At 39.0% G+C, this 22,494-nt stretch overlaps 1 protein-coding gene across 3 annotated transcripts in view; it reads left to right on the forward strand.

The window, feature by feature from the left end:
* The first annotated feature begins 405 nt into the window (after positions 1 to 405).
* dclk2a (doublecortin-like kinase 2a) overlaps positions 406 to 22,494 on the forward strand; it is a 35,052-nt gene continuing 12,963 nt past the window's right edge. For all 3 annotated transcript variants that reach the window (XM_087807852.1, XM_087807862.1, XM_087807870.1), the window contains exons 1-2: positions 406 to 1,022; positions 8,860 to 9,188. In XM_087807852.1, coding sequence (XP_087663978.1) covers positions 641 to 1,022; positions 8,860 to 9,188 — 711 coding nt within the window. In that variant the 5' untranslated portion in view covers positions 406 to 640. The remainder of the gene's footprint in view (positions 1,023 to 8,859; positions 9,189 to 22,494) is intronic.

Raw genomic sequence — 22,494 nt, forward strand, 5'->3', positions numbered from 1 at the left:
TTTTGTATTTTACCTTTTTTTTCGATCTGAATAGAATCCTTAAACTTTAACCATTCAATAGTACAGAAAAAAAACATTGAAGAAAGTAGAAAATAAAGTTGTATTTATTTATTTATTTTTGGGTGAACGTTCCCTTTAAAAAACACGCCTCTTTGGTTTTAAGTCTCAAATGGACGTAATTGTTTAAACGTGTGTAAACGCTTTGTTTCGTGGGCGTTCCCTTCACTCTTCATAGACTCGTCTCAGACAATGGTCCGGGGGTTCGGGGGGTCAGGGGGGTCACGGGGGGGAGGAGCTAAAGTTCATTGTTTACCCGGAATAAATTAGGAAGAGGCGGCGTTAGGACCCTGAGGCGGAAGCTCTCTCTCACCCATCGATCCAGTGCTTCTAGTCGAGCAGTGAAGGACGAGGATGAAAACCGGGTGAGACGATCGCCTTTTTCCGGGAGACTTAAAGTTTGTTTAAAACATTTTACCCGCAATTTTGGGTCGATAAGATGCTCGGATATTTTTTAATTTTTTTTTGAAGCCCTCGGGTCTAACTCTTGAAGTGACCCGGCGGAGTCTCACCCGGTTTCTGGAGAGAGAATAAAAAAGAATTCAATCCCAGTTTTTCCTCCAGATGAAGGAGTCTCTCCAACATGTCGCTCAGTAGGAGTATCGAGTTCGAGCACTTCGAGGAGAAGCCGCACCGGGCGACGAGGACCCCCCAGCAGTCCGGGTCCCAGTCCCGGGGCTTGAGTCCGGCTCACAGCGCCCACTGCAGCTTCTACCGGACCCGGACCCTGCAGGCGCTCACGTCCGGGAAGAGAGCCCGGAAGGTCCGCTTCTACCGCAATGGGGACAAGTACTTCAAGGGTCTGGTCTACGCGGTGTCCGGGGACCGCTTCAGGTCCTTCGACGCCCTCCTCATGGAGCTCACCCGCTCCCTGTCCGACAACGTCAACCTGCCGCAGGGAGTCCGGACCCTGTTCACCCTGGACGGGGGCAGGAAGGTGACCAGTCTGGAGGACCTGGTGGAGGGTGAGACTTTGATGGATCATTTTGAAAAACTATAATAAAAAATTGAGTAAGAAATAATAAAGATGAATAAAAAATAAAGAAATATAATAATAGTTGAGTAAGAAGATCACAATGATATTTACTTTAAACTTCTGTCACTCAAAATGAATCCAAAACTTTTTCCTGTGAATTCTGAATACAAAATATCGACACACTTAAATATTTGGGATTGTTTTTCACCACGATACTGCATTGATATTCAACGGTACTGTTGTGTTATCAATTCTATCTTGACCTTTAAAGTATATACTTTATTGAATATTGTTTTGATTGTTTAAGCGCTTTGTGACCCTGGTCTGGAAAAGCGCTATATAAATAAAAAATACTTACTTACTTACTGTATCGATTTAAACAACTATTCTATCATTTTGATTTCAAATCATATAATATTTTTGTCATAGTGATGTTAGAATTAATAGTTAATCCAAAAATACAAGCTTCACTCATTTTCTACTCAACCTCATGTCGACTAAGGGTTGGGATTATTTTCAGAGTAATCTGTTCTTTATTAGTAAATAAGTAAGTAATTTATATTTATATAGCGCTTTTCTAGACCAGGGTCACAAAGCGCTTAAACAATCAAAACAATATTCAATAAAGTATATAATTTAAAGATCAAGATAAAACTGATAACACAACAGGAGTTCCAGAAAATCAAGGAAAAGCCTGAACAATTATCTTCAGACTAATCTGTTCTTTATTAGTAAGTAAGTCATTTATATTTATATAGCGCTTTTCTAGACCAGGGTCACAAAATGCTTAAACGATAAAAAAAACAACTCAAAATATACACTTAAAAGATCAAGATAACACCGAAAAACACAGGTGTCCCAGAAAACCAGGGAAAAGCCTGCAGGAATAAGAAAGTCTTATTAGAGTTATAGACCTTTTTTTTTGTTCATTTTAATGTAGCTCAGTTGTCTTTGTCTTCATGTTCATCCAAAAACATCCAAATACTACCAAACTGCTTGTCTGTAACGTCCATCTTGTATTAAAGCCTCGACATGAGAAAATTATTCTGGAAAAACGATAAATACTAGGCCAACATCTACCACCACCAGTCTACTGGAGTACTTCTAGTCTGTGTAGGATGTTGGCCTTTTAGCTCCTGCTACAAACAATCTTAAAATAAAGAATTATTTTACAGATATACATATTTTTTCCAGTACAATTCCTCATGACATGGCTTCAGTACAAGATGGACGTTACAGACGAGCAGTATGGAGGTATTTGGATGTTTTTAAGTGTCTTTTCGGACGAAGATGAAGACGAAGCCAACCTAGCTCCAGTCGCTACATTAAAATAAACAAACATTTTTGTCTATAACTCTAAAAAGAACAAATTACTCTGAAATAATACCAACCATTAGTCAACATGAGGGTGAGTAGAAAATCAGTGAATTTTGGGTAAATCAATTATGTGTGATTGTTAAACTTCAAAAAACTATGAAAATATTTATAGCAATGACTGAGGACGAGAGGATACAGTGGACTCCAGCAGCTTTTAAAGCTGATGTTTTGACATATTTTGGTTTCATAACAAATGAAAGCGGTTACGACGTCATCAAGAGTCATGTGGTCTGTAAATTCTGCAACACCAGAGTCAAGTACTCAACAATACTACACATATATCTTTGTTACGACAGTATCACAATAAATCGTTTTGTTGCCCCCATATCGTGATACGTGTTGCCAGATTCTTGCCAAAACACACGCCTGACTCCGAGCTGAAAGTAAACTTTGCCACAGACGGTGTGTTTGTTGTGCTGCAGGAGTGAACGCTTTTATTTGTCGTTTAGTTGCTTTAATACCAAACGTGTTCACTCCAAGTCAAAGCTAAAATGTCACGAATATATCAATCCGGTTGATTATAATCTACATAAAACTCAAAAGTAGTGAAAGTCATGCTCTGACCAAAGGTCAAGGGTCATAGTTCATGCTGTTATACATCCTGACAGAGACCATCATTTACAGTACGTTTCAGTATCAAAATATAGCAGTTGTGTATCAATATTTGTATTCACAGAATGATCTTTTTCACAAGTCCTTGTCAATACATGGACGTCCCATCCTCCCCCATGTTGTATTGATCATTTAAAAAAAAAAAAGCCAATCGTTCTCCTTGAGTAAAAGCCTAATGGCCGGTGTGATGGAGGCCCCGGGGTGAGCCACGCCAAACTGTTCGAGTCAAACGCAAACACCCCATTAAACACATCTAGGCGTTTTTTTTAGAGATCATTCAGCCGCACATCATCGCCGCGCTCGCAATGCTACTGACAGGTTTGACCCAGTGAGCCGAGCTGCCCATCACTGTCAAATGATCTCGTACTCCCCCCTTTCCATGTCACCCTTAATTCAAGATGTCTGCTCTGACATCCTTAGCAATGTTTGAAGATATAAAACTATCATTTAAAAGCCTCGAATTAATGTACAATGAAGGCTCCTGCACAGTAAAAGTTTTTTAATAAAGGTTAGACTCCGTCGTCCTGCTTAGATGACGACCTCTGAATATGAATAAACTTTACATATTTACCGCAACAGTCTGGCTGTGACTCGTATGCGGTTTATTTCCGACACGATAGGTCAAGGGATGAATTTTTAATATTGTATAAGAAGTTGTCGTGAGAGAGAAAGAGCTTCTCTGATGAATTCGTTCTCATAAAAAGGAACAAACAATTCTTTGTACAATCTATATATCTGTAGACGGTAGTGATGGTCTGATGAAGCTTCATGAAGCAGTGTCATGTTGTTTAGGGGTCAGTAGGTGGCGCCATCAGTTCAATTGATGAGAGCAGTTGTTCAAAACAAAGGCAAATAGTGCAGAGACCGCCATCTAGTGGACTCTGAAAATGAAGAAACAAAAAGCTTCCTTATCAAAAGTGAAGATGTAATTGTTTCTTTTTTGGTTTCAACTTTTCCTCCTGTCTTTTTTGACGCTTGTTGTTATTTCTTTGGGTCTTTACCATCAATTGCAACAAGTTAGTTTTCTCTAATGTCCTCTACAGATGCCAGTGTTAGAGATAAGATAAGGAACAGAGATGATGGATGGTAAAAAAAAGAGTTATACAAATGATGAAGGAAAGGAATTTGCTAAGTAAATAAGGACAAACACAGAGCTAATAAAGATAAGTTGAGCTTAAAAGACAGTATTAAATTAAAAAAAAGAACTTCTACTACATATAAAGTAAATGTATATTTAGTTTGGCCTGTAACTTGGAATGCATTACTTAATCATTTTGGACCCTTCTGTAATTTAGTTCGACCCCCCTTTTCCAATGATCTCTTCTATCAACAAACTATGTCTCCTCTCTATGTAGCCAAACAATCTTTTTCACCAAATATTTGTTCTTCTATCGTTCTTCTCTCAGTTTAATTCTCAAGTATCTTGTTGCGGCTATAAAGGGTAACTTATGTGTAAAACTCAAACACATTTTCAAATGTTAGTCTTCCTTAGTGATGGTCTGATGAAGCTTCATGAAGCAGTGTCATTATTTTCAGAGTCCACTAGATGGCGGTCTCTGCACTATTTTCCTTTTGTTTTGAACAACTGTTCTAATGAAACATCATTTTTAAACTGATGGCGCCACCTACTGACCTCTAACCAACATGACACTGTTTCATGAAGCTTCATCAGACCATCACTAGTCTTCCTCTCCACGATGCAGTAAGTCCCTCAAATCTTGGCGGACTAGAGGTTACGAGAGTTCATTCATGACTTGATAGCGTCAAAGCCAACTGTAATTATGCCTTGCTTTGTTTATAAAACAAGTCTCTTCGAGGTGGAGACTTGGGATTGATGACGCATGGTGACAAACCCTGATGTTTAACCAATCACAGCAGAGTGGGCGTGGTTATGGTAAACAAGATTTCATCTCCAGAAAAAAAAGTGTTTTCAGTGTGCGGGGCTTAAGCTCATTTTCTAATGTAACTATTTCAATGAAAAGAGAGTTTTATACAAACATACTGATGATACGATAGAGTCCAACATCTATTTAAGACACGCATAACAAACAGAACTTCAGGTTCTCGATGGCTTCCAAAGTTTATTCTGTTCCTTGAAACATCTGATGAGATTTAAGCCTCACATTGTCCAGGGTCACTCATACGGTAACGTAACTGTCTTGGTTCCGTCCAAACACCATCAAAGACGGTCCAGTCGTGCCCTTGTTTACTCAGCCATCTAATGACCAGAGAGCGGGAACATCCCTGCCCTCCTCCTCAACCTGCTGGGCCCCCTTTTTTTTTTTTGTTCACATGTGTGGTCCCTTGAACAGGATGGGATTATGTGAGCCGGACAGTCAACTGCTGTGCTGGTGAAAAGGAAAACAAAGAGTTGTCGGACGTTGGCCGGAGTTTCGGAAGCGCTTTTGTGTTTGATTTGTGTTGTCAACATTGCGATACTAATAATGACAAATAGACGAATATCAGCAATCGGTTTAATACACTTCGATAAATGAGTTTCAGTCCTGAACGGAACTCGACTAACTTGAATATTCTAGATGGGACAAACCCTCCAGGAGTTAGTTCATCATTTATGTCTGTCAAAAACGATCTTCCATGAATGGTAACCAAGACATCGAGTTAACAAAAAAAAGCAGGTCAGGTGGCAAAGCACGACCCCCACTGTAAACGAATGCCTTGGTGTCGATAACCAGTTTACTAAGTTACACCAGAACCTGAGACCTTCCCAGGCCAACGCAGACATCCAGCACCTTCACCTGGAATACGTGTAAAGTGCAATTTGGTCAAATTATTTAAGATGTTTGCATGTTCAAATGTCCTGTGGTCGTGGGCGTGTGTCTAGTTTTGCATGTTTTGCCTAGTAAGACTAGACATGGTTACAGTAACCAGGGGAAATGATTCTCATTTTTATTTAATGGTCATTGCTGTTTCAGTTCTTAACGTGTATAGTATTTCTTTATGGCTTACTTTTACATTTTTCTCTTCCAAATTTTAGTTTGTGTTTAGTTAGTAAGTAGTTGAATATTCATTCCAATTTTTATTACTTCTTGTTTTCTGATAAAAGTATAAGGACAACCAAAAAACAAAAGAATGTAGGACTTTGTTAAACTGTATATACTTCTGCTCTAAACCTAAATTGAAAATGTCATGTGTGTACTATTTTGTAGTTAAATACCTTTTAAATTGTTTCCAAATTAAATCAAAATGTTCAATTTTAACTTCTAGACATGTTATTGGTAACATAAAAAAATGTATCTACTAAATGATACCGTATTATTAAACAAGTGTAGCTATTGAAGTGAACAGAGTTCAAAGTAGAAAAACCAAACAAAAGGTTTGTGCGAGTGGTTGATGTAGTTGCTGTTAGTTATGTTTTGTAGATCAGTGACTTTAGTTTGGTTCTTTACAGCCCCGTTAAACTTGACCTCATGTGTCGCCCAGATGAACACCGAGCACACTGGCTTCTTCATATCACCCCCCATCCCAGATGGATGTAGCTCCACCTGAGATCCGCTGACTCGGGGGAATAACCTTCTCCTGCCACCAATCGCCATCCGAGGCGTCTCCCTGTTAAAGTCTAACTGGAGCTGTAAATCAGCTGAGAGGATTTTTTTTTTATGTTTAAAATTCTGTGCTATTGTCGTCCCCTCAGCTGTGGCCTCGCCATTTAATTAGACCATTTAATTGTAGGCGTATAAAAAGCGGGTGTCGGGGGAGACGAGGCCTCCGTGGACGTCTTGCACAGAAGCTTCATCCCACACTGACGGATCGTCAGACTCGTATTGGAAAGGATGATGTAAAGTCGTCATATTTTGATGAAAGTATCATAAGCTCATTTCCTTCAATCTTCTACCGTTTATTCAAGGTTGGGTTGTGAAGGTAGCAGCTCTTACAAGGAGGTCCAGACTGTCCTCTACCTATAATTCTCTTCTAACTCTACTAGGAGAAGACAAAGGTGTGGATAGATAGATGGATGGATGGATGGATAGATGGATGGATAGATGGTTTGATAGATAGATAGATGGATGGATGGATAGACTTAGACCTTCTTTTATTGTCATTGCACAGAAAACAGCAGTGAAACTGGCAACGAAGTTCCGTTGCTTGGCAACCGTTACAAAACACAGCAGAGAGATGTATATATAAAAAGTATAAATATAAATATCAATAAGTTAAAAATAGTGCAATGTAGTATAAACAGAATAAATAAATAACATTATAAATATTGCCTATAATAATTCATGTGCATAAAGTATGAATAAAAACAAGTTAACAATAGTGCTAATATGTTATAAATAGAATAAATACATAATATTTTAAATGGATGGATAGATAGATAGATACTCAATTTATCTCCATAGAAAATTTCATTCATTTTAATGTAGCGGCTGGAGCTATGTCTTTGTCCAAAATAATGCGCTTAGAAAACATCCGATATTTACCCAGAATTCCTCCTGCCTGTGTAGCATGTTAGACATTTAAGCTACAACCGGTCTTAAAATACAGACTTGTTGAAGTGTTTTCTGGAAAAATTCCTCTTGTTGAGCCTTCGATACCAGATGGACGTCACAGACGAGCAGTATCGAGGTATTTGGATGTTTTTAAGTGTGTTTTTGGACGAAGATGAAGACAACTGAGCTCCTGTCGCTACGTTAAAATAAACAACAGTTTTGCCTTTAACTTTAACATTATCGTTCATGTCTGTAATTGTATATTTATTAATTCCCGGATGTACCATGGGGTGGGGTTTGGAGGCCATTCCTGAGGCATAGGGCGAGAGTCAGGGGGTGGTGGGACGCCCTCTTCCTTTGTTACAGTGGATTGTAATCTACCAGCAAAGAGCCCGATGCAGGAAACATTTGCTGTCCTGAAGGAATGCAGGCCAGAGGAAACAAATTTCCGAAGCTCTGGAGGAAAGCCAATGTTGCGGCTCAACAGCTGAAAAGGAGAGAGGACTGTGTTGCACTGCTCTGGCCTCTTAATGTGGCTGTTTGTTTTCAGCCAGGAATGTTTACTCATTAGTGCTCATTTGACTCTGTGCTAACTTACCATCTCAGTCGAGGCGCGAGTTGTATCGAAGTTAAAACATATATTTTGCCAGTGTATTACTTTAAATGGAAACTTGAAAAAGACAGAAGTCCGTTCCGGTCGCTCCAACACGCCGTCACTTCCTGGTTTTTATACTTCGCTTTATTGAGAGAAAAGGTCAATGCAGAGTGTCACGGACGTCGTTTATTCGCCGCTTCGAGTCAAACAAAATACAAGCTTTACGATCGATCGCACGCGCTTTCTGCCGGCGACTTTACAATTCAATAGCCCCGGGATAAACGGTCTCGAACTGTAGAAACATCGCTATATTCAAGGCAAATTTCCGGGCCGATAGGTCCCCTATCGCTATATTGGTTCCTTCAAGCTTCCTGTGCCATGATCCCCTGTGGAGATCCCTTCCTAATTTGTTTCCTTTTCTAATCATTCAAATGTTCTTGGGTGAGGGTTTCTGTCTCCTAGTCCCCCCCTCACGGATGTGTCCCTGCTTCGTTCTTTTGATCCACGACCCGAGGTGTGATAGGGCAGACAAACAGACGTTTTAAATAACCGGTGTCATGACTCTAATTCTGTTCCAAGCTTGTCTTGAGACAGTGTGTCAGTCTGAGTTAAATGTTGATTGTGAATGTGTATTCAAAACGTTTAAGCTCTTAGATGAAGCTAGTAATTTATACTTTATATTTTGATTATCTTTTAGCATTAATTTAAGTATGGCGTATATAGTGTATAATAATTTTTAATCCAACATTACTTTTCAGGATGTTCAATCTTTCTCTCTCTTTGCTCACCAGGTGAGAGTTACGTTTGCGCCTCCAACGAACCCTTCCGTCGAGTGGACTACACCAAAAACGTCAACCCCAACTGGTCGGTGGGAAGCAAGACGGGCGCCTCTCGCTCGCTGCCCTCGCTGATCCCGCTGATCCAGCGCGAGTCCAAGGACTTCATCAAACCCAAGCTGGTCACCGTGATACGCGGCGGCGTCAAACCTCGCAAGGCGGTCCGCATACTGCTCAACAAGAAGACGGCGCACTCGTTCGACCAGGTGCTGACGGACATCACCGCCGCCATCAAGTTGGACTCCGGCGCCGTGAGGAGATTGTACACCTTGGAGGGCAAGCAGGTGAGTTTTGGATGTAGATGTAGTTTATAAACCTTTCCCTAAACTCTCATTTTTCCACGTCCTCACGCAGTTTATACATGATTTTAACAACATGAAGCACAACTAAAACCCAACTCTCCTGACTCGTATGTTTCAAATGTTAAAGCCTTCTCCAAGATGCATCATCTTGATCATGTTTTCAACTTATTACTTTATAAAGTTCTCCGACGAAATATCGGCGAAGAAGGGGTCCATTATGACGTAATAAAGGCTTCACTTCTCCTGCAGCCGGCTGTAATCACGCCCCGCTTTGTTTATACAACAAATCCATTAAAGATGACGGCTTCCGTAGTTGATGACGTGCGGGACAGGCCTTGATGTTTGACCAATCACATCAGAGGGGGTGTGGTTCTGATAAACAAGATTTAATGTAATTTTTCCGCTGAAAACAAACGCATGTTTCTGAGTACAATAGAAGTCTATTAACGAGACGCGTATATTACAACCTTTTATCACCTTTTTTTATATACCGAACTGAAGTATAATCTATGAACGACTGTTCTAACGAAAAAATATTTTTAAACTGATGGCGCCACCTACTGACCTCTAAACAACATGACACTGTTCCATGAAGCTTCGTCAGACCAGCACTAGTTTGAAGCAGGTCGGGAGGGAAGAAAACTTGTGACCTTTCTGTGTGGAGTTTGTATGTTCTCCCCGTGTTGCATGGGTTTACTCCGGGCACTCCGGTTTCTTCCCACAGTCCAAAAACATACAGAGGTTGATTGAGAACTTGGGAAATTGTCCGTAGCTATTAGTGTGTGTGTGAATGGTTGTGTATCTTTGTGTGCCCTGCATTAAAACTGGGATAGGATTCAAGCCCCTATCGTGAATTAGTGAGGGACAATTGTACAGCAAAATATTCTTTTTTTTCACATTTGCTAAGGGGGTAATAAAAGTTTAATCTTCAATTTATAATAAACTACCAACGTCTGGTGAGTCTAGCACTGAGGAAAAGGGTCAATAGATGAACGTCAACATTAAAAAAATCTTTCCTACATCAGCTATAAAAAATGTAACCGAAGCAGTGGTCTTCAAGAACCAGATGGGACTGGCGACAGTCAATTATCAACCGACTGTTTTATCTGCATGTGATTCATACGTTTCAGCTGCATACATTAGCGATGGTCTGATGAAGCTTCATGAAGCAGTGTCATGTTGTTTAGAGGTCAGTCCACCTACTGACCTCTAAACAACATGACACTGCTTCATGAAGCTTCATCGGCATCAGTTTAAAAATGATGTTTCATTAGAACAAAACAAAGGGAAATAGTGAGACCGCCATCTAGTGGACTCTGAAAATAATGACACTGCTTCATGAAGCTTCATCAGTACCATCACTACCATAGTGTAAGAAGTCACCTTTCCTTGACTGTCTTTATTGGTTCCTGGTTCTTTTTAATGGTCTTCTACGACGCCCTATGACTCTCTCAGGGAAAGTTTATACGGGTGAGTAATCCTGACTGTAGATATATTAGAGTTCTAAATCTCAAGTTTTCATTTTGTGGTGGGACAGCTAAATAACAATTGTTTCTCTTCCCGGAAAAAACCTTGCTCAGAGCTCGGAGGGAATTGACTCATGAGAATTTGGATCCTCACCAGCTCCGATGAAGACGGTGACAGTAAATATCCACGAGAACAGAAGTGTTTCTCTGAGCTTGATAATAAACAACTGAATGGTCTTTTAATGGCTGCTGATGGTTCAGCCTTTGTACTTAACTTGGAGTGTTGCATTTTTAATGCGCTCTTAAGCGTCTGTTTGTAATCATCTGCTAAACTTTATGGCACCTTCACGAAACCCACAATTCTCATAGACTTGGTTTAGCTGGAAAATAAGAAGTAAGTAAGTGATATTTGTAGAAAAGCTTTAGATAACACATTTAAAATTTGTTAATTTGTTATTTGTTAAAAAAGTCACTTATTTAAGCACTTTCCTCTTCTGTTTCCCAATAAATCAAAGATTATTACTCTCATTGTTACTGTTAATAATAATACTTGATGAGATAAACAATATATATAATGGTACTTTATCAGTTAAAGCAAATGCAATTGTGTCCCTTGTTAGCAATTTGTTAGCATTGCTAGTGGGAAGAAGCTAAAACAAGTAGCTATTGTGTTTTATTCATCACTTTATCTTTACTTTCTTTTATTTTGTATAATTTTTTAGTTTGAAAATAATCATGAGCGGTGATCATTTCTACGGTTTGTAGAACCGATGGACTGTATTTGCGTTGATTCAAAGATGGTGTTTAAAATCTTCATTTGTGTCGTCATATTTCATATGTGGTCTAACTAGGAATTTTGAGGGTGCAGATTTTTCAATCCGATCCCGACATTATACTGACACTAAGATCTGTACAGAGAATATTTTTCATCCATTGTAGACAAAAATCTGTCTTTTTATTTATTTTATATATAATCTCGAGCTACAAAAGTTTAATAAAAGCTTTAAAAACTAAGCAAGACTAAGCAATTTTCCAAAGGTATATCTGAATACTTCAGTTATTTGTCAGTTTCCTGGACAGATGCGTTATCAATCTTTGGGTGGAGTACATGGGGCAGACCCAGTATCGGTCGGTTTAGGAACATCTCGGTATTCTACCAAAAAGTTCTGGAGGAGCTCTCTAAGGAAATGGAAGTATGGCCCTCTTCGCTCTGGCTCCTGCCCCTGCGACCCAGTTTAAATCGAGAAAAATGGCTTTAAAGTAAAGAACGTGAAAATATGAGCTCTTTTGACACTGAACTTTACTTTATTATTTTGTAATGTTGACATATTTACAGGGTAGTGAACATTCTGGTGGTAGAGGGAGAAATTAATTGTTTATTTTTAACCATACAACAAAAGCCTAGTACACACAAAATGCCTGGTAGTAGCAGCAGCAGCAGCTCACCATCTGCTCGCTCAAAATGAAATGACGGGGCCCGGCGACCCGGCCTGCACCAGCACCAGAGCCCCCCATCATCTACAGCAGGAACACACTCCACACACACTCTCCACACACACACACACACACACGAGTGCATTGAAACCCCCGCCCCTCGGGGACCGGGCCACCATCGAACAATTAGACTCAGAGGCCGGAGGGGAACGTTAACGCGCAGCTGTCAGGTGTGTGTATGTCTAGATGTGTTTTGTTTGTGTGTGTGTGTGTGTGTGTGTGTGTGTGTGTGTGTGCACTTGTGTTCACATAATACTCGTCTGTCCACTCTTGAGTTTGAAGCTGCTCTTCTGGCTGAATGTAAATCACAGATTGGTTATCAGCGCCAACAGAATCAGCTGCTGCTTTTCAGACGACCCACCCCCTGTTTTACATTTCAAAGATGACTGCACAGGCAGAAAAGAACATTCGACTGGTTTCCTCGGTGCCCGGTCAGTGATCTGGGTGTGTCCCAAGACGTTCAGTTAATACAAAACTCTGAGGCGTGAATTCTGAGACACTCTAGTAGAAGAACTCACACTCCCTCGATCCTTAAAACTCTTCACTGGCTGCCAGTTTCTTTCAGGATCAATTTTAAAATTCTGGTTCTTACTGTCAGAGCTATTCATGGTCAGACCTTCCATCAGTGATCTGATCCAGCCTTACACCCCAGCTCGGGCTCTGTGTTTAATGATCTACTGACTCCTTCAAGAAACATCTTAAGACATTCTTATTTGTGCTTTTCCCTGATTTTCTGGGACTCCTGTGTTTGTCTTATGTGTCTTGATCTTTTAAAGTATATATTTTAACTGTGTATTGTTTTTGATTGTTAAAGTGCTTTGTGACCCTGGTCTAGAAAGACGCATTTTACAAATAACTATTACTTACTAATCCTGCTCATTTGTAACGTCCATCTTGTAATGAAGCCTCGACATGAGGAATTGTTAAGAGAAAACTTACATAAGTCTATATTTTAATCCTGTTTATAGCGGAAGATCCCAGTCTCAAGCTACAACTTGATCCTCATTGAAACACAGTCAGTGCTCAAGGTTTACACTGATGCTCTGGGATCTTACGCTTAAAAACAAGATTAAAATATTGTTGATTTTTTTAAGAACAAGGCTTAATGACGAGGCTTCAATACAAGATGGATGTTAGAGACGAGCAGTATGGAGGTATTTGGAGGTTTTTAAGTGTTTATTTTTATGGATATGGATGAAAACAAAGAGTTGGTATCAGCTGCTACGTTAGCATGAATTTACATTTTCGTCTATAACTCTAAAAAAGGAACAGATTACTCTGAAAATAAACCCAACCCTTAGTTGACATGAGGGTGAGTAGAAGATTAGGTATTTTGAATTTTGAACTATTTCTTTAATGATTAGAATCGGAATGAAGAAAGTGTTTTGCATATATAGGAAGACTTTTATCAAGCTTTGATTGTTGAATGTTGTTAAGTTAAGTAAGTAATTTTTATTTGTATAGCGCTTTTCCAGACCAGGGTCACAAAGCGCTTAAACAATCAAAACAATATTCAATAAAGTATACACTTTAAAGAACAAGATAAAAACTGATAACACAACAGGAGTTCCAGAAAATCAAGGAAAAGCCTGAACAAATAGAAACGTCTTAAGATGTTTCTTGAAGGAGTCAGTAGATCATCAAACACAGATGAAGACTTAAGGAACAACAGTCTGGAAGGATTTCTCTCCTCTGGTCTTGAACTGTGTACATGGAACCATCAGAAGATTCTGATCCACAGACCTCAGAGGAACATGCTAAAGATTTATTATTATTATTATTTAACTGTAGTCTTAATTCTTTGTCAAAATTACACTTTTCGTTTCTAAACTAAGGATTTGTTTATTGGTATTTGAAAAGGGTTTGAAGTGAGAGCAGTTCACACTTCACACAGGAAAAGGTGGAAGAGATGACAGCAGCAGCAGCAGCATGACTGGCTTTGCTTCCCACCTCCTCCTCTCTCAGTCCACCACCTGGTTTTCTATTCATCCCACTGAGAGAGCAGCTGACGTCCACTTATCTTTGTCTCGTTTGCAGCCTAAATTGGTTATGTATACCCACTCAACAATTCAGTTTCCTGAAAGACTCACCACCCTGGAGAAACTCTCTTAAAAAGCGACTGAAAATAATGAGAATGTACACGAGTCTCAGACACTTTAACTTATCTTAATCACCACATACATGGACCTCACTCTTTTTTTAAACCAGTGTCAAATCTAAACTGGGCCACAACTGTCCAGTTTATAATATAATTGCATTAACAAGATTATGTCACATATAATTTTAAGTGTTGGAAAAAAAACCATCAGAAGACGATCCAAGGCTCATCAGGGATTAACTATGTAGTGAAGGAAAAGCGTGTGAATCCAACAGAGACTTTATTTGTTGATATATTTGAGATTAGGTTAGTGAAGATACACAACACTTTATTGATGCTTAGCTTCAGGGCTGTACGATATTTTCAGCTCACGATACAATTCGACGCGATACATTCAGCTCATCATTCGATCCGTTTCAATACACATTGCAACAATTTCAGAACGATCCTGTGATGGTTTCATTCTCTTTTGGTTAGATTTATAGAACTCGAAGCCAAAATATGTCCAAACATGACTTTTATAAACTGCTGGATTGTATCCTCTTGTCCTCGGTAATTGCAGTGAACTCGCAGGATTTTAATGTTTCTGTAGATGCGGAGGACACAATGATTGCTGCCATCTAGCTGCAGGGAATTGAATTGCAACACAAAAATGAATAAATGCTATAAATATTTGGACGTTAACGGTAAATTAAATAGAATTAAAAAATCGATACAGTGCTGTTGAAAGTCAGTCAGTATGGTGAAAAAAACGGAATTACTGTTGCAGATATTATACCAAAACATGAAAACTAAGAAAAAATCTTTAGGTCGATTTATCGTGACATACATCCAACGTGACATCATCTGATATGACATGCTCCTAATGAAGCTGACCTTCTGACCCTAATTCTCTGACGCCCCTTCACGTCCTGCTGCACAGAGGAGCATCAATCTGCATTGTTATTCCTCCTATTCATCATCCAACAAGAACTTACTCGGACCTTAATAAGTAAGTAAAGTAAAGGTTATTTGTCCTTTCTAGACCAGGGTCACAAAGCGCTTTAACAATCAAACACTATAACCAGTTATAATAAAATTGAAGGCTGGATCAGATCACTGATGGAAGGTCTGACCATGAATAGATCTGAAAGTAAGAACCACCATTTTAAAATGGATCCTGAAAGAAACTGGCAGCCAGTGAAGAGTTGGACCGAGGAAATGTGAGTTCTTCTACTAGAGCGGGGCAGAATTCTCGCTGCAGCGTTTTGCATTATTTAATTTATATTTTATTAATTAATTAAACCTTAACATTTTTATTTCTTAATAAGGTTTTCTTTTCCCTTTTTGGATGTTAAAATATTTGACAAAAGCTTCATAGAAACACCTGTTCGGTTATTACCTGCCCACATGACGCGTTCCTGCCGAGAAACCTAAACAGGAATAGAAAAAGATAAATGCATATTCGAAAGGGAAATGTGAATTAAAACTTGTTTAAGTGTGACAAGATTGAGATTACACGAGGCCCCAACCCAAACAAAGAATAATAAAAATAATTTTGATTGTACATTGTCGCCTTTATTTAGTTAAATAAACGTTATGAAAAAAAAAACGCATTAAAGATTGTAGTTGGCAGTTTATCGTGGACAGAAATATGTTGAGACTTTGTGTACAAGGTTCATAATGTTGACATTTACTGTAAATTGCAAGTCGCATATTTAGTTTAGCACAATACAACTCGGCCTACTACTACTACTACACAATCGGCGCTCTCTTAATAACAGCTCACCATTAGCTTTCAAGAAGTTTATTTCTTCTTTGTCAGTTTGATTGTGAGTCCAAAACACATTTCCTCTTCGCTCTCAATTAACATGTCGCCTTATTACAGTTCTGCTGGAACCATTGCGGAGCAATTACGGGTTTTGGGGTTTAAACGGAGCGTGATGGGAGAATAATTACAATAATCGAGAGTATTTAGCTCGGCCCGAGATTTGTTGATGTTATGTTCTGCTCATGTGTGGCCGGCTCCACGGTTGGCATCAGCTATTTAGAAAGAAAAACGAAGACAGTAATAGGTGAATTATCTCAGTCAGAAGAACTGCTGCACTGTTTAGAAGCTCATTAGACGCCAGATGTTTGAGGATCGGTTTGGATCGTCAGCAAGATTCTGCTTCTGAAGTGACCGAAATCTTTGAATTAACACAATAATCACAATTATTCAGGTTAACATTAAAATCTGGATTATTCTTAAAAAGAAGTACATAAATGAAATAAAAACAATAAGTATAATATCATATTTTTTTATTTGATCTCTTAAGTTCACCCAAATTTTGGAGGGAGAATGGAGGAATTTTAAGATGAATCCATGTGTTTTTAGTAGCTTTATCACGATACCAACATGTCGGTAGTAGATATTTTTCAATACCCTGTTTTGAAAAGTACCCATTACTTTGAAGTACACAAGAAAGAAGAAGAAAAAAACAATCAATCTTTACATTCCAAGAGTGGTGATGGTAAAAAAAAAAAATCCATATAGATGCAAAAAAAAACTAACTAATATATATTCAAACGCTGTTGTGCAGCCTTCAAGTTTAAATACAAACAAAAACATTTGTCTTATAATCGTGCAAATAATAACAAATTAACTAATGTTATACGTTTGATTAAAATTTCGAACCTTTTTGTCTTGTAAATGTGTAAGTAAATGCGAAAACTGTTATACATTCTTACAGTGATGAGAAGAAGAATTAAAGTATAAAAATAACGTTTTCACATTTTCATGGCCTTCTAGTGTCATCTCACTTTTTTCGAAAAGGAAAAAAGCAAAATAAAATTTCAAATAACATTAGTTCAGCAACACTCTTAGTATCTGATAATGTTACATTAGATAACTTGCTGCATATGTAATGTAAAGTATGATACGGAGAGTCTTTGGTTAGTGGAGCTGTAGGGAAGTGTTTCTCCAACTGAAATAACAAAATGTTCGTTTGTTGTTAGTTTAGTTTGTTTGCTGAAGTTCGAAGTGTTTCTTTCGTTAGTTTCCAAACTTTTAATATTTACTCTACGTTCATCTGCCTCGACCTGACCTGCAAGTTTAGCAACAAGACGAGGTTCAAAGTCATTGTTTTGAAGTTGTCAAAAGTAATACAAGTAAACTGCCGCCGTCACCTCCGCAAAGAACATGTGTAGTCAGTACTTACGGTACCAAAACAAGCTGGTATCTTTGTATTTTTTACGTGCTTGTACTATTTTGCCACTGATGCATAAGTTCTTGTGACAACCCTACTTTATCGAGTTATAGGGAGAAATGCATGTCCGTATGACGGTAGCAAACGCCGCTAATTTTCTTCTTTCAAAAACAACTAAAAAAACATCGAAATATCTCCATGTTGCTCGTCTCTAATTGAAGCCTCAACATTAGAAATTGACCATATCTATAGTTAGCAGAATATAGCAGAAGCTAAAAGGCTAACATGCTAAACAGGCAGGAAGCACTCCAGTTAATATTGCCCAAGCTCCTAGTGTAGACAGTTCTCCTTTAACTTTAAAAAAGAACAGATTAATCTGAAATAAATCCCAACCCTTAGTCGGCATGAGGGTGAGTAGAAAATGAGTTTAAGGTCAATTTGGAAATACTTTATAATAGTTTGAAGGGCTGCAAGGTTTTCGAAATATGTCTGATATTCGATATTAGTGTCTTGAATTGCGATATTAATGCGATATTTTTTCTGTCACCTAAAATGTAGCTGCGTGCAGTTGAGTGCGGGAGCGAGTACTGTAGGGAAGGTCCGGGGTTTAGAGAAGGAAAACGATGCGATGTTTCCCTTTCGTTTATTTACTTTGATGCCGACATGATCGGAGAAAAATATCACATATATGATTTATTACTGATTTGGTGATATATACTCTCTAATGTCGCTATAATAATAATAAATCCCACCTCCTTGTACACGCACACATAACTATAAATAACCTGACGCTAACAACTTGGTGCATTAGCATACGACAAAGACGGACAATTGTTTGGAAGCTCACGATCTTATAAGATAACAACTGAGACGAGATGAAAAGTACTAACAATATGTTGCTTTAACAAAGGAGGTTGAAAGAGATGAGTGACTGGATCACTAGTGTTTGAGAAGCGCTCATAAGTTAGTATTACTTCCGTGTATATACTGAGCTAAGTCAGCGCGCCAGCAAGACACGTCGCCATAGCAACCGAGCATAGCAAGCTGCGCCGCACATCTCACAGACGGACGGAGACGCACACAACAACGAGACATAGAAGTACAAATTAAACTTTACAGAACGTGACACTGATTTAAGAAATGCTTGATTTGTACAACAAAAACAATTATAAATTATCCCATAAACGCATGTTTTTGATATGCATATCGCACGTTTCAATATCGTGATAGCGATATTTTTCCAATAAATCCTGCAGCCATAATAGTTTGGAACAATCTTGATTTGTGTGAATCTAAAAATTGTGTTTTGATTGATTCTTTTTCTAACATTACATTTTCCAGATACTGTCATTTATCCTTTTAAATGCACTATATCCATTCCTACAATACAACCCTGTACTACAGTGCTAACATACTTTGTTGTTTGTCCCACTGGGGATGCCATAGAATTAAGCCCCGCCCCTCCGCTACTATTGCACGTGAAAAACCTAGAGAGCAAAAAAATAGTTTTTACGACTATTATCCTCTGTTTGTAATCATTTGAACTTGGAATCCATAATTGAAATCATAGTTCAATAAACACAAATGAAGTAATGAAGTCGAAACAGCACCGAACACAAGCCACAGCAGTGTTAAGAACAAAGTAATGGATGTTCAACGGTCGATGGCAAACGTTTGAATTCATTAATCCAGTCCGTCCTCTGAAGCCAACAACTCACTTAACTTTTTCCAACTGCTCTTTGCACAACAGACTAAGCGGGCAAGGGTGGGGGGGCAAAATGACAGTTGAGTTTGCAGCTGCCCCCTCGACCCAACCACAGATAAACAGTGTGTAGTGAGTGAATCAATGGTCGCTCATTTAAAAACCCAACTTGTATTTTCTTTTTAAACTCTTTTTTCAAATTGAATTCTTTACAAAAAACGCTCAGTATTAAACCAAATGCAGCTGTGTGTGTGTGTGACACACACACCGACGGTGAGGGGAAAGCGAGGTCAGACGAAGAGGAGGGGCATGTGTCTCACTTTTCCAGGGCATGCTTGGATTCACCCCCTTTTAGAAATGTCTGCCACCCTGACGCCCCCTGCAAACGGGTCGTCTCGCTGATGAGCCGAGACAAGGCCAAACAGTCTGTCGCCCGGTGATGGAGCGCCACCGGCCGTCCTGCGACAAGGACGGCGTCGGCGATACGTTCGCCCGACAAAACGCCACGCCACGCTCGCCTTTTTTCGTGAGGACGTCATCTAAATATTCATGTGGGGACGACCTCTGACGGCGACTCTGTCGCAGACCAGAAATACTGCACTTCATCAGTGCTGCATTCGGAGAGAGAGAGGGAGAGAGGGAAGAGAAGAAAAGAGGAGGAGGAGGCGACTGCAGGAGTGGGATGGAGTCAGAGACAACCAGTGGTTGATAAAGACACTCAGTGTGACTCACAACAACACCACTGTCTGAGCCCAGAGGAAAACACTCGACCAGAGAACAAGAGTGACCTCAGTCATCAAGAAGCCTTTATTATGATTATTCAACTTTGTTATTCTTGGTCATTGGGGATTTTCCAGAATTGAGATTATAACCTCCCCATTAAAGAACTACTGACCATCATGGATGATGATATCATCCTCTGAACACTGTCGTCAGTGAGCAGAGAAGCAGATGAATGCTCCTCCCATGATGCAACATTAATAGACTCAGGGACTCATTCATTCCTGGTGCTATTAGATTGTTTAATTGTGAGTTTGGGGGCAGGAGTGAAAAGATGATTCTATTCTAAGTTAATCTTTGTATCCTTTGACTTTGTTTAATTTATTTTATCCATGTTCTTTATCTTTATCTTTAGATTGTGTCATCTTGCACTTTCTTTTTATTACACTTTGTTCTTACGTTTATAGAAAAACAATCTTTCTAATTTCCCAATATTACTCATTTCCAACTGCTTCCCCCCCACAAGGTCGTTGACCTCAGGGTGGCGCTGTCACAAAGTATACTACTACATAGTATACATAGTATACTTTACTACAGGAAGTCTGATTTAGATTATTTGTTTCTTTCTTTGGGACACAAACTATCTGTGTTTGTCAAACATATCCCTTTTTTTCATCATCGGTTTTTACTCTCATACTCTTTTTCCATCATTTTATCTCAAACACTGGCATCATTTATAGGTCACCATAACAACAAACAGACCATAATGACCCATGACCCAAGCGTTATGATAAATTATAAATATATACATAAGAAAATGTGCTTTTAATAAAAAATAATTTCAAGGGCAAATCTCGTCAACTGAGGGTTTTCATCCTTTTAAATACACGTAGTACTTTTTAAGTGCTATTGAAATGGATTATACACGAAAAGCACCAGCAAAAGGTTTATAAATAATTAATTCTACGTGAATGTGGCATTAATAAGCGTCATATAATTACATCAATCAATGTATATATTCTAAAACAAAATGTTGTTCTGGGATCTCAATTTAGCAACACGGGCCACATCCATCCCACTCGGCTGACACCGGTTGCCATGGCAACATGACCATCCGCGCACATTCTCCTCCTCAGCTGCCAAGATCCATAGAAGAAGTCGGCGACGATCTGAGAAACCGTGTCAAACCTCTGATTAATTCATCCCCGCGCAGCATGTGCACATATGTCGGATTTTTGTCAAGTTTATTCCAAACCGGGCTCCGTCTGAAGACCCGGTCCTGCGGTACAATCCCTCCCCCACATCCTCTCATCACTTCCTCCCACTTACCTCCCCCTCCAGCTCTTCCTGTTTCACTCCAGCGACGCTGGACAAAATCTTCTCTTCCACACATGGAACGGCATCCATCTGCCACTGTAGTGGAGAGAGTGGGAGTAGAGACGGGATGGAGAGCAGGAAGAAACAACAATACATGTAATAAATAGAATAGAAACAGAAAGTATAGAGTTAAACAATATAGAGTTAAAAAATAATATATAATAATATTTAAAGCATTAATTAAACTGTATAGTATTATTTTAATATTTAATTTAAATATTGTATTTATTTTTTTAATGCACAAAGTACAGAAGTACAAAAAAAAGAGATTTTTTTTTTTTTTAAACATTATATTGTTGAGCTTTTGTTATTAAATTGCATGGGAAAAAGTCCAGACTCTCATGTTATCAGATAACCTGCTCCACTGTAGGATATTGATCTTTTGGTGAAGCTTCATGAAACAGTGTCATGTTGTTCAGAGGTCAGTAGGTGGCGCCATCAGTTTAAAAATTATGTTTCATTAGTACAGTTGTTCAAAACAAAGGAAAATAGTGCAGAGACCGCCATCTAGTGCACTCTGAACATAATGACACTGCTTCGAGAGGATACAGTGATGACCGAGGACGAGAGGATACAGTGAAGAATGAGGACGAGAGGATACGGTGAGGACTGAGGACAAGAGGATACAGTGATGAATGATGACGAGAGGATACATTGCTGACTGAGAACGAGAGGATACAGTGCTGACTGAGAACGAGAGGATACAGTGATGATTGTGGAGGAATGAATACAGTGATGACTGAGGACAAGAGGATGCAGTGATGACTTAGGACGAGAGGATACAGTGTTGACTTAGGACGAGAGCATACAGTGATGACGTAAACCGATGGCGCCACCTACTGACCTCTAAACAACATGACACCTGCTTCATGAAGCTTCATCAACACATCACTACTGAACAAAAGCTGTAGTTATTTTTCTTTTTTCGTTCCAATTGCTACTTTTATTTGTTCTGCGCTTGTGCTGCTGCGACTTATGTGTTATTATTTACTGGTATATCATTTGACGTGTTATTTTCACACTAAACCGCAAGAGGGCGCTCTAGGCCTGTGTAGATAATTTCGACGTAGAAGAGGAAGCGCCGCATCTTCTACCTCCGGAGTTAGAGGAGTTTAAAAGTGACACCGAGGATGAAGATTTCATTGGATTTTAGTTATTTGGAGTTACACGGATGGTTTGGTAAACTTCTTAGCATGTTATTTATGCTATAGTTATCTGAATAACTCTTAATATGTTATGTTAACATACATGTTCTCAGTTGTGT

This window comes from Callionymus lyra, chromosome 1 (genome assembly GCF_982586985.1).
Source record: "Callionymus lyra chromosome 1, fCalLyr1.hap1.1, whole genome shotgun sequence".
In the NCBI taxonomy this organism is placed as follows: domain Eukaryota; kingdom Metazoa; phylum Chordata; class Actinopteri; order Syngnathiformes; family Callionymidae; genus Callionymus; species Callionymus lyra.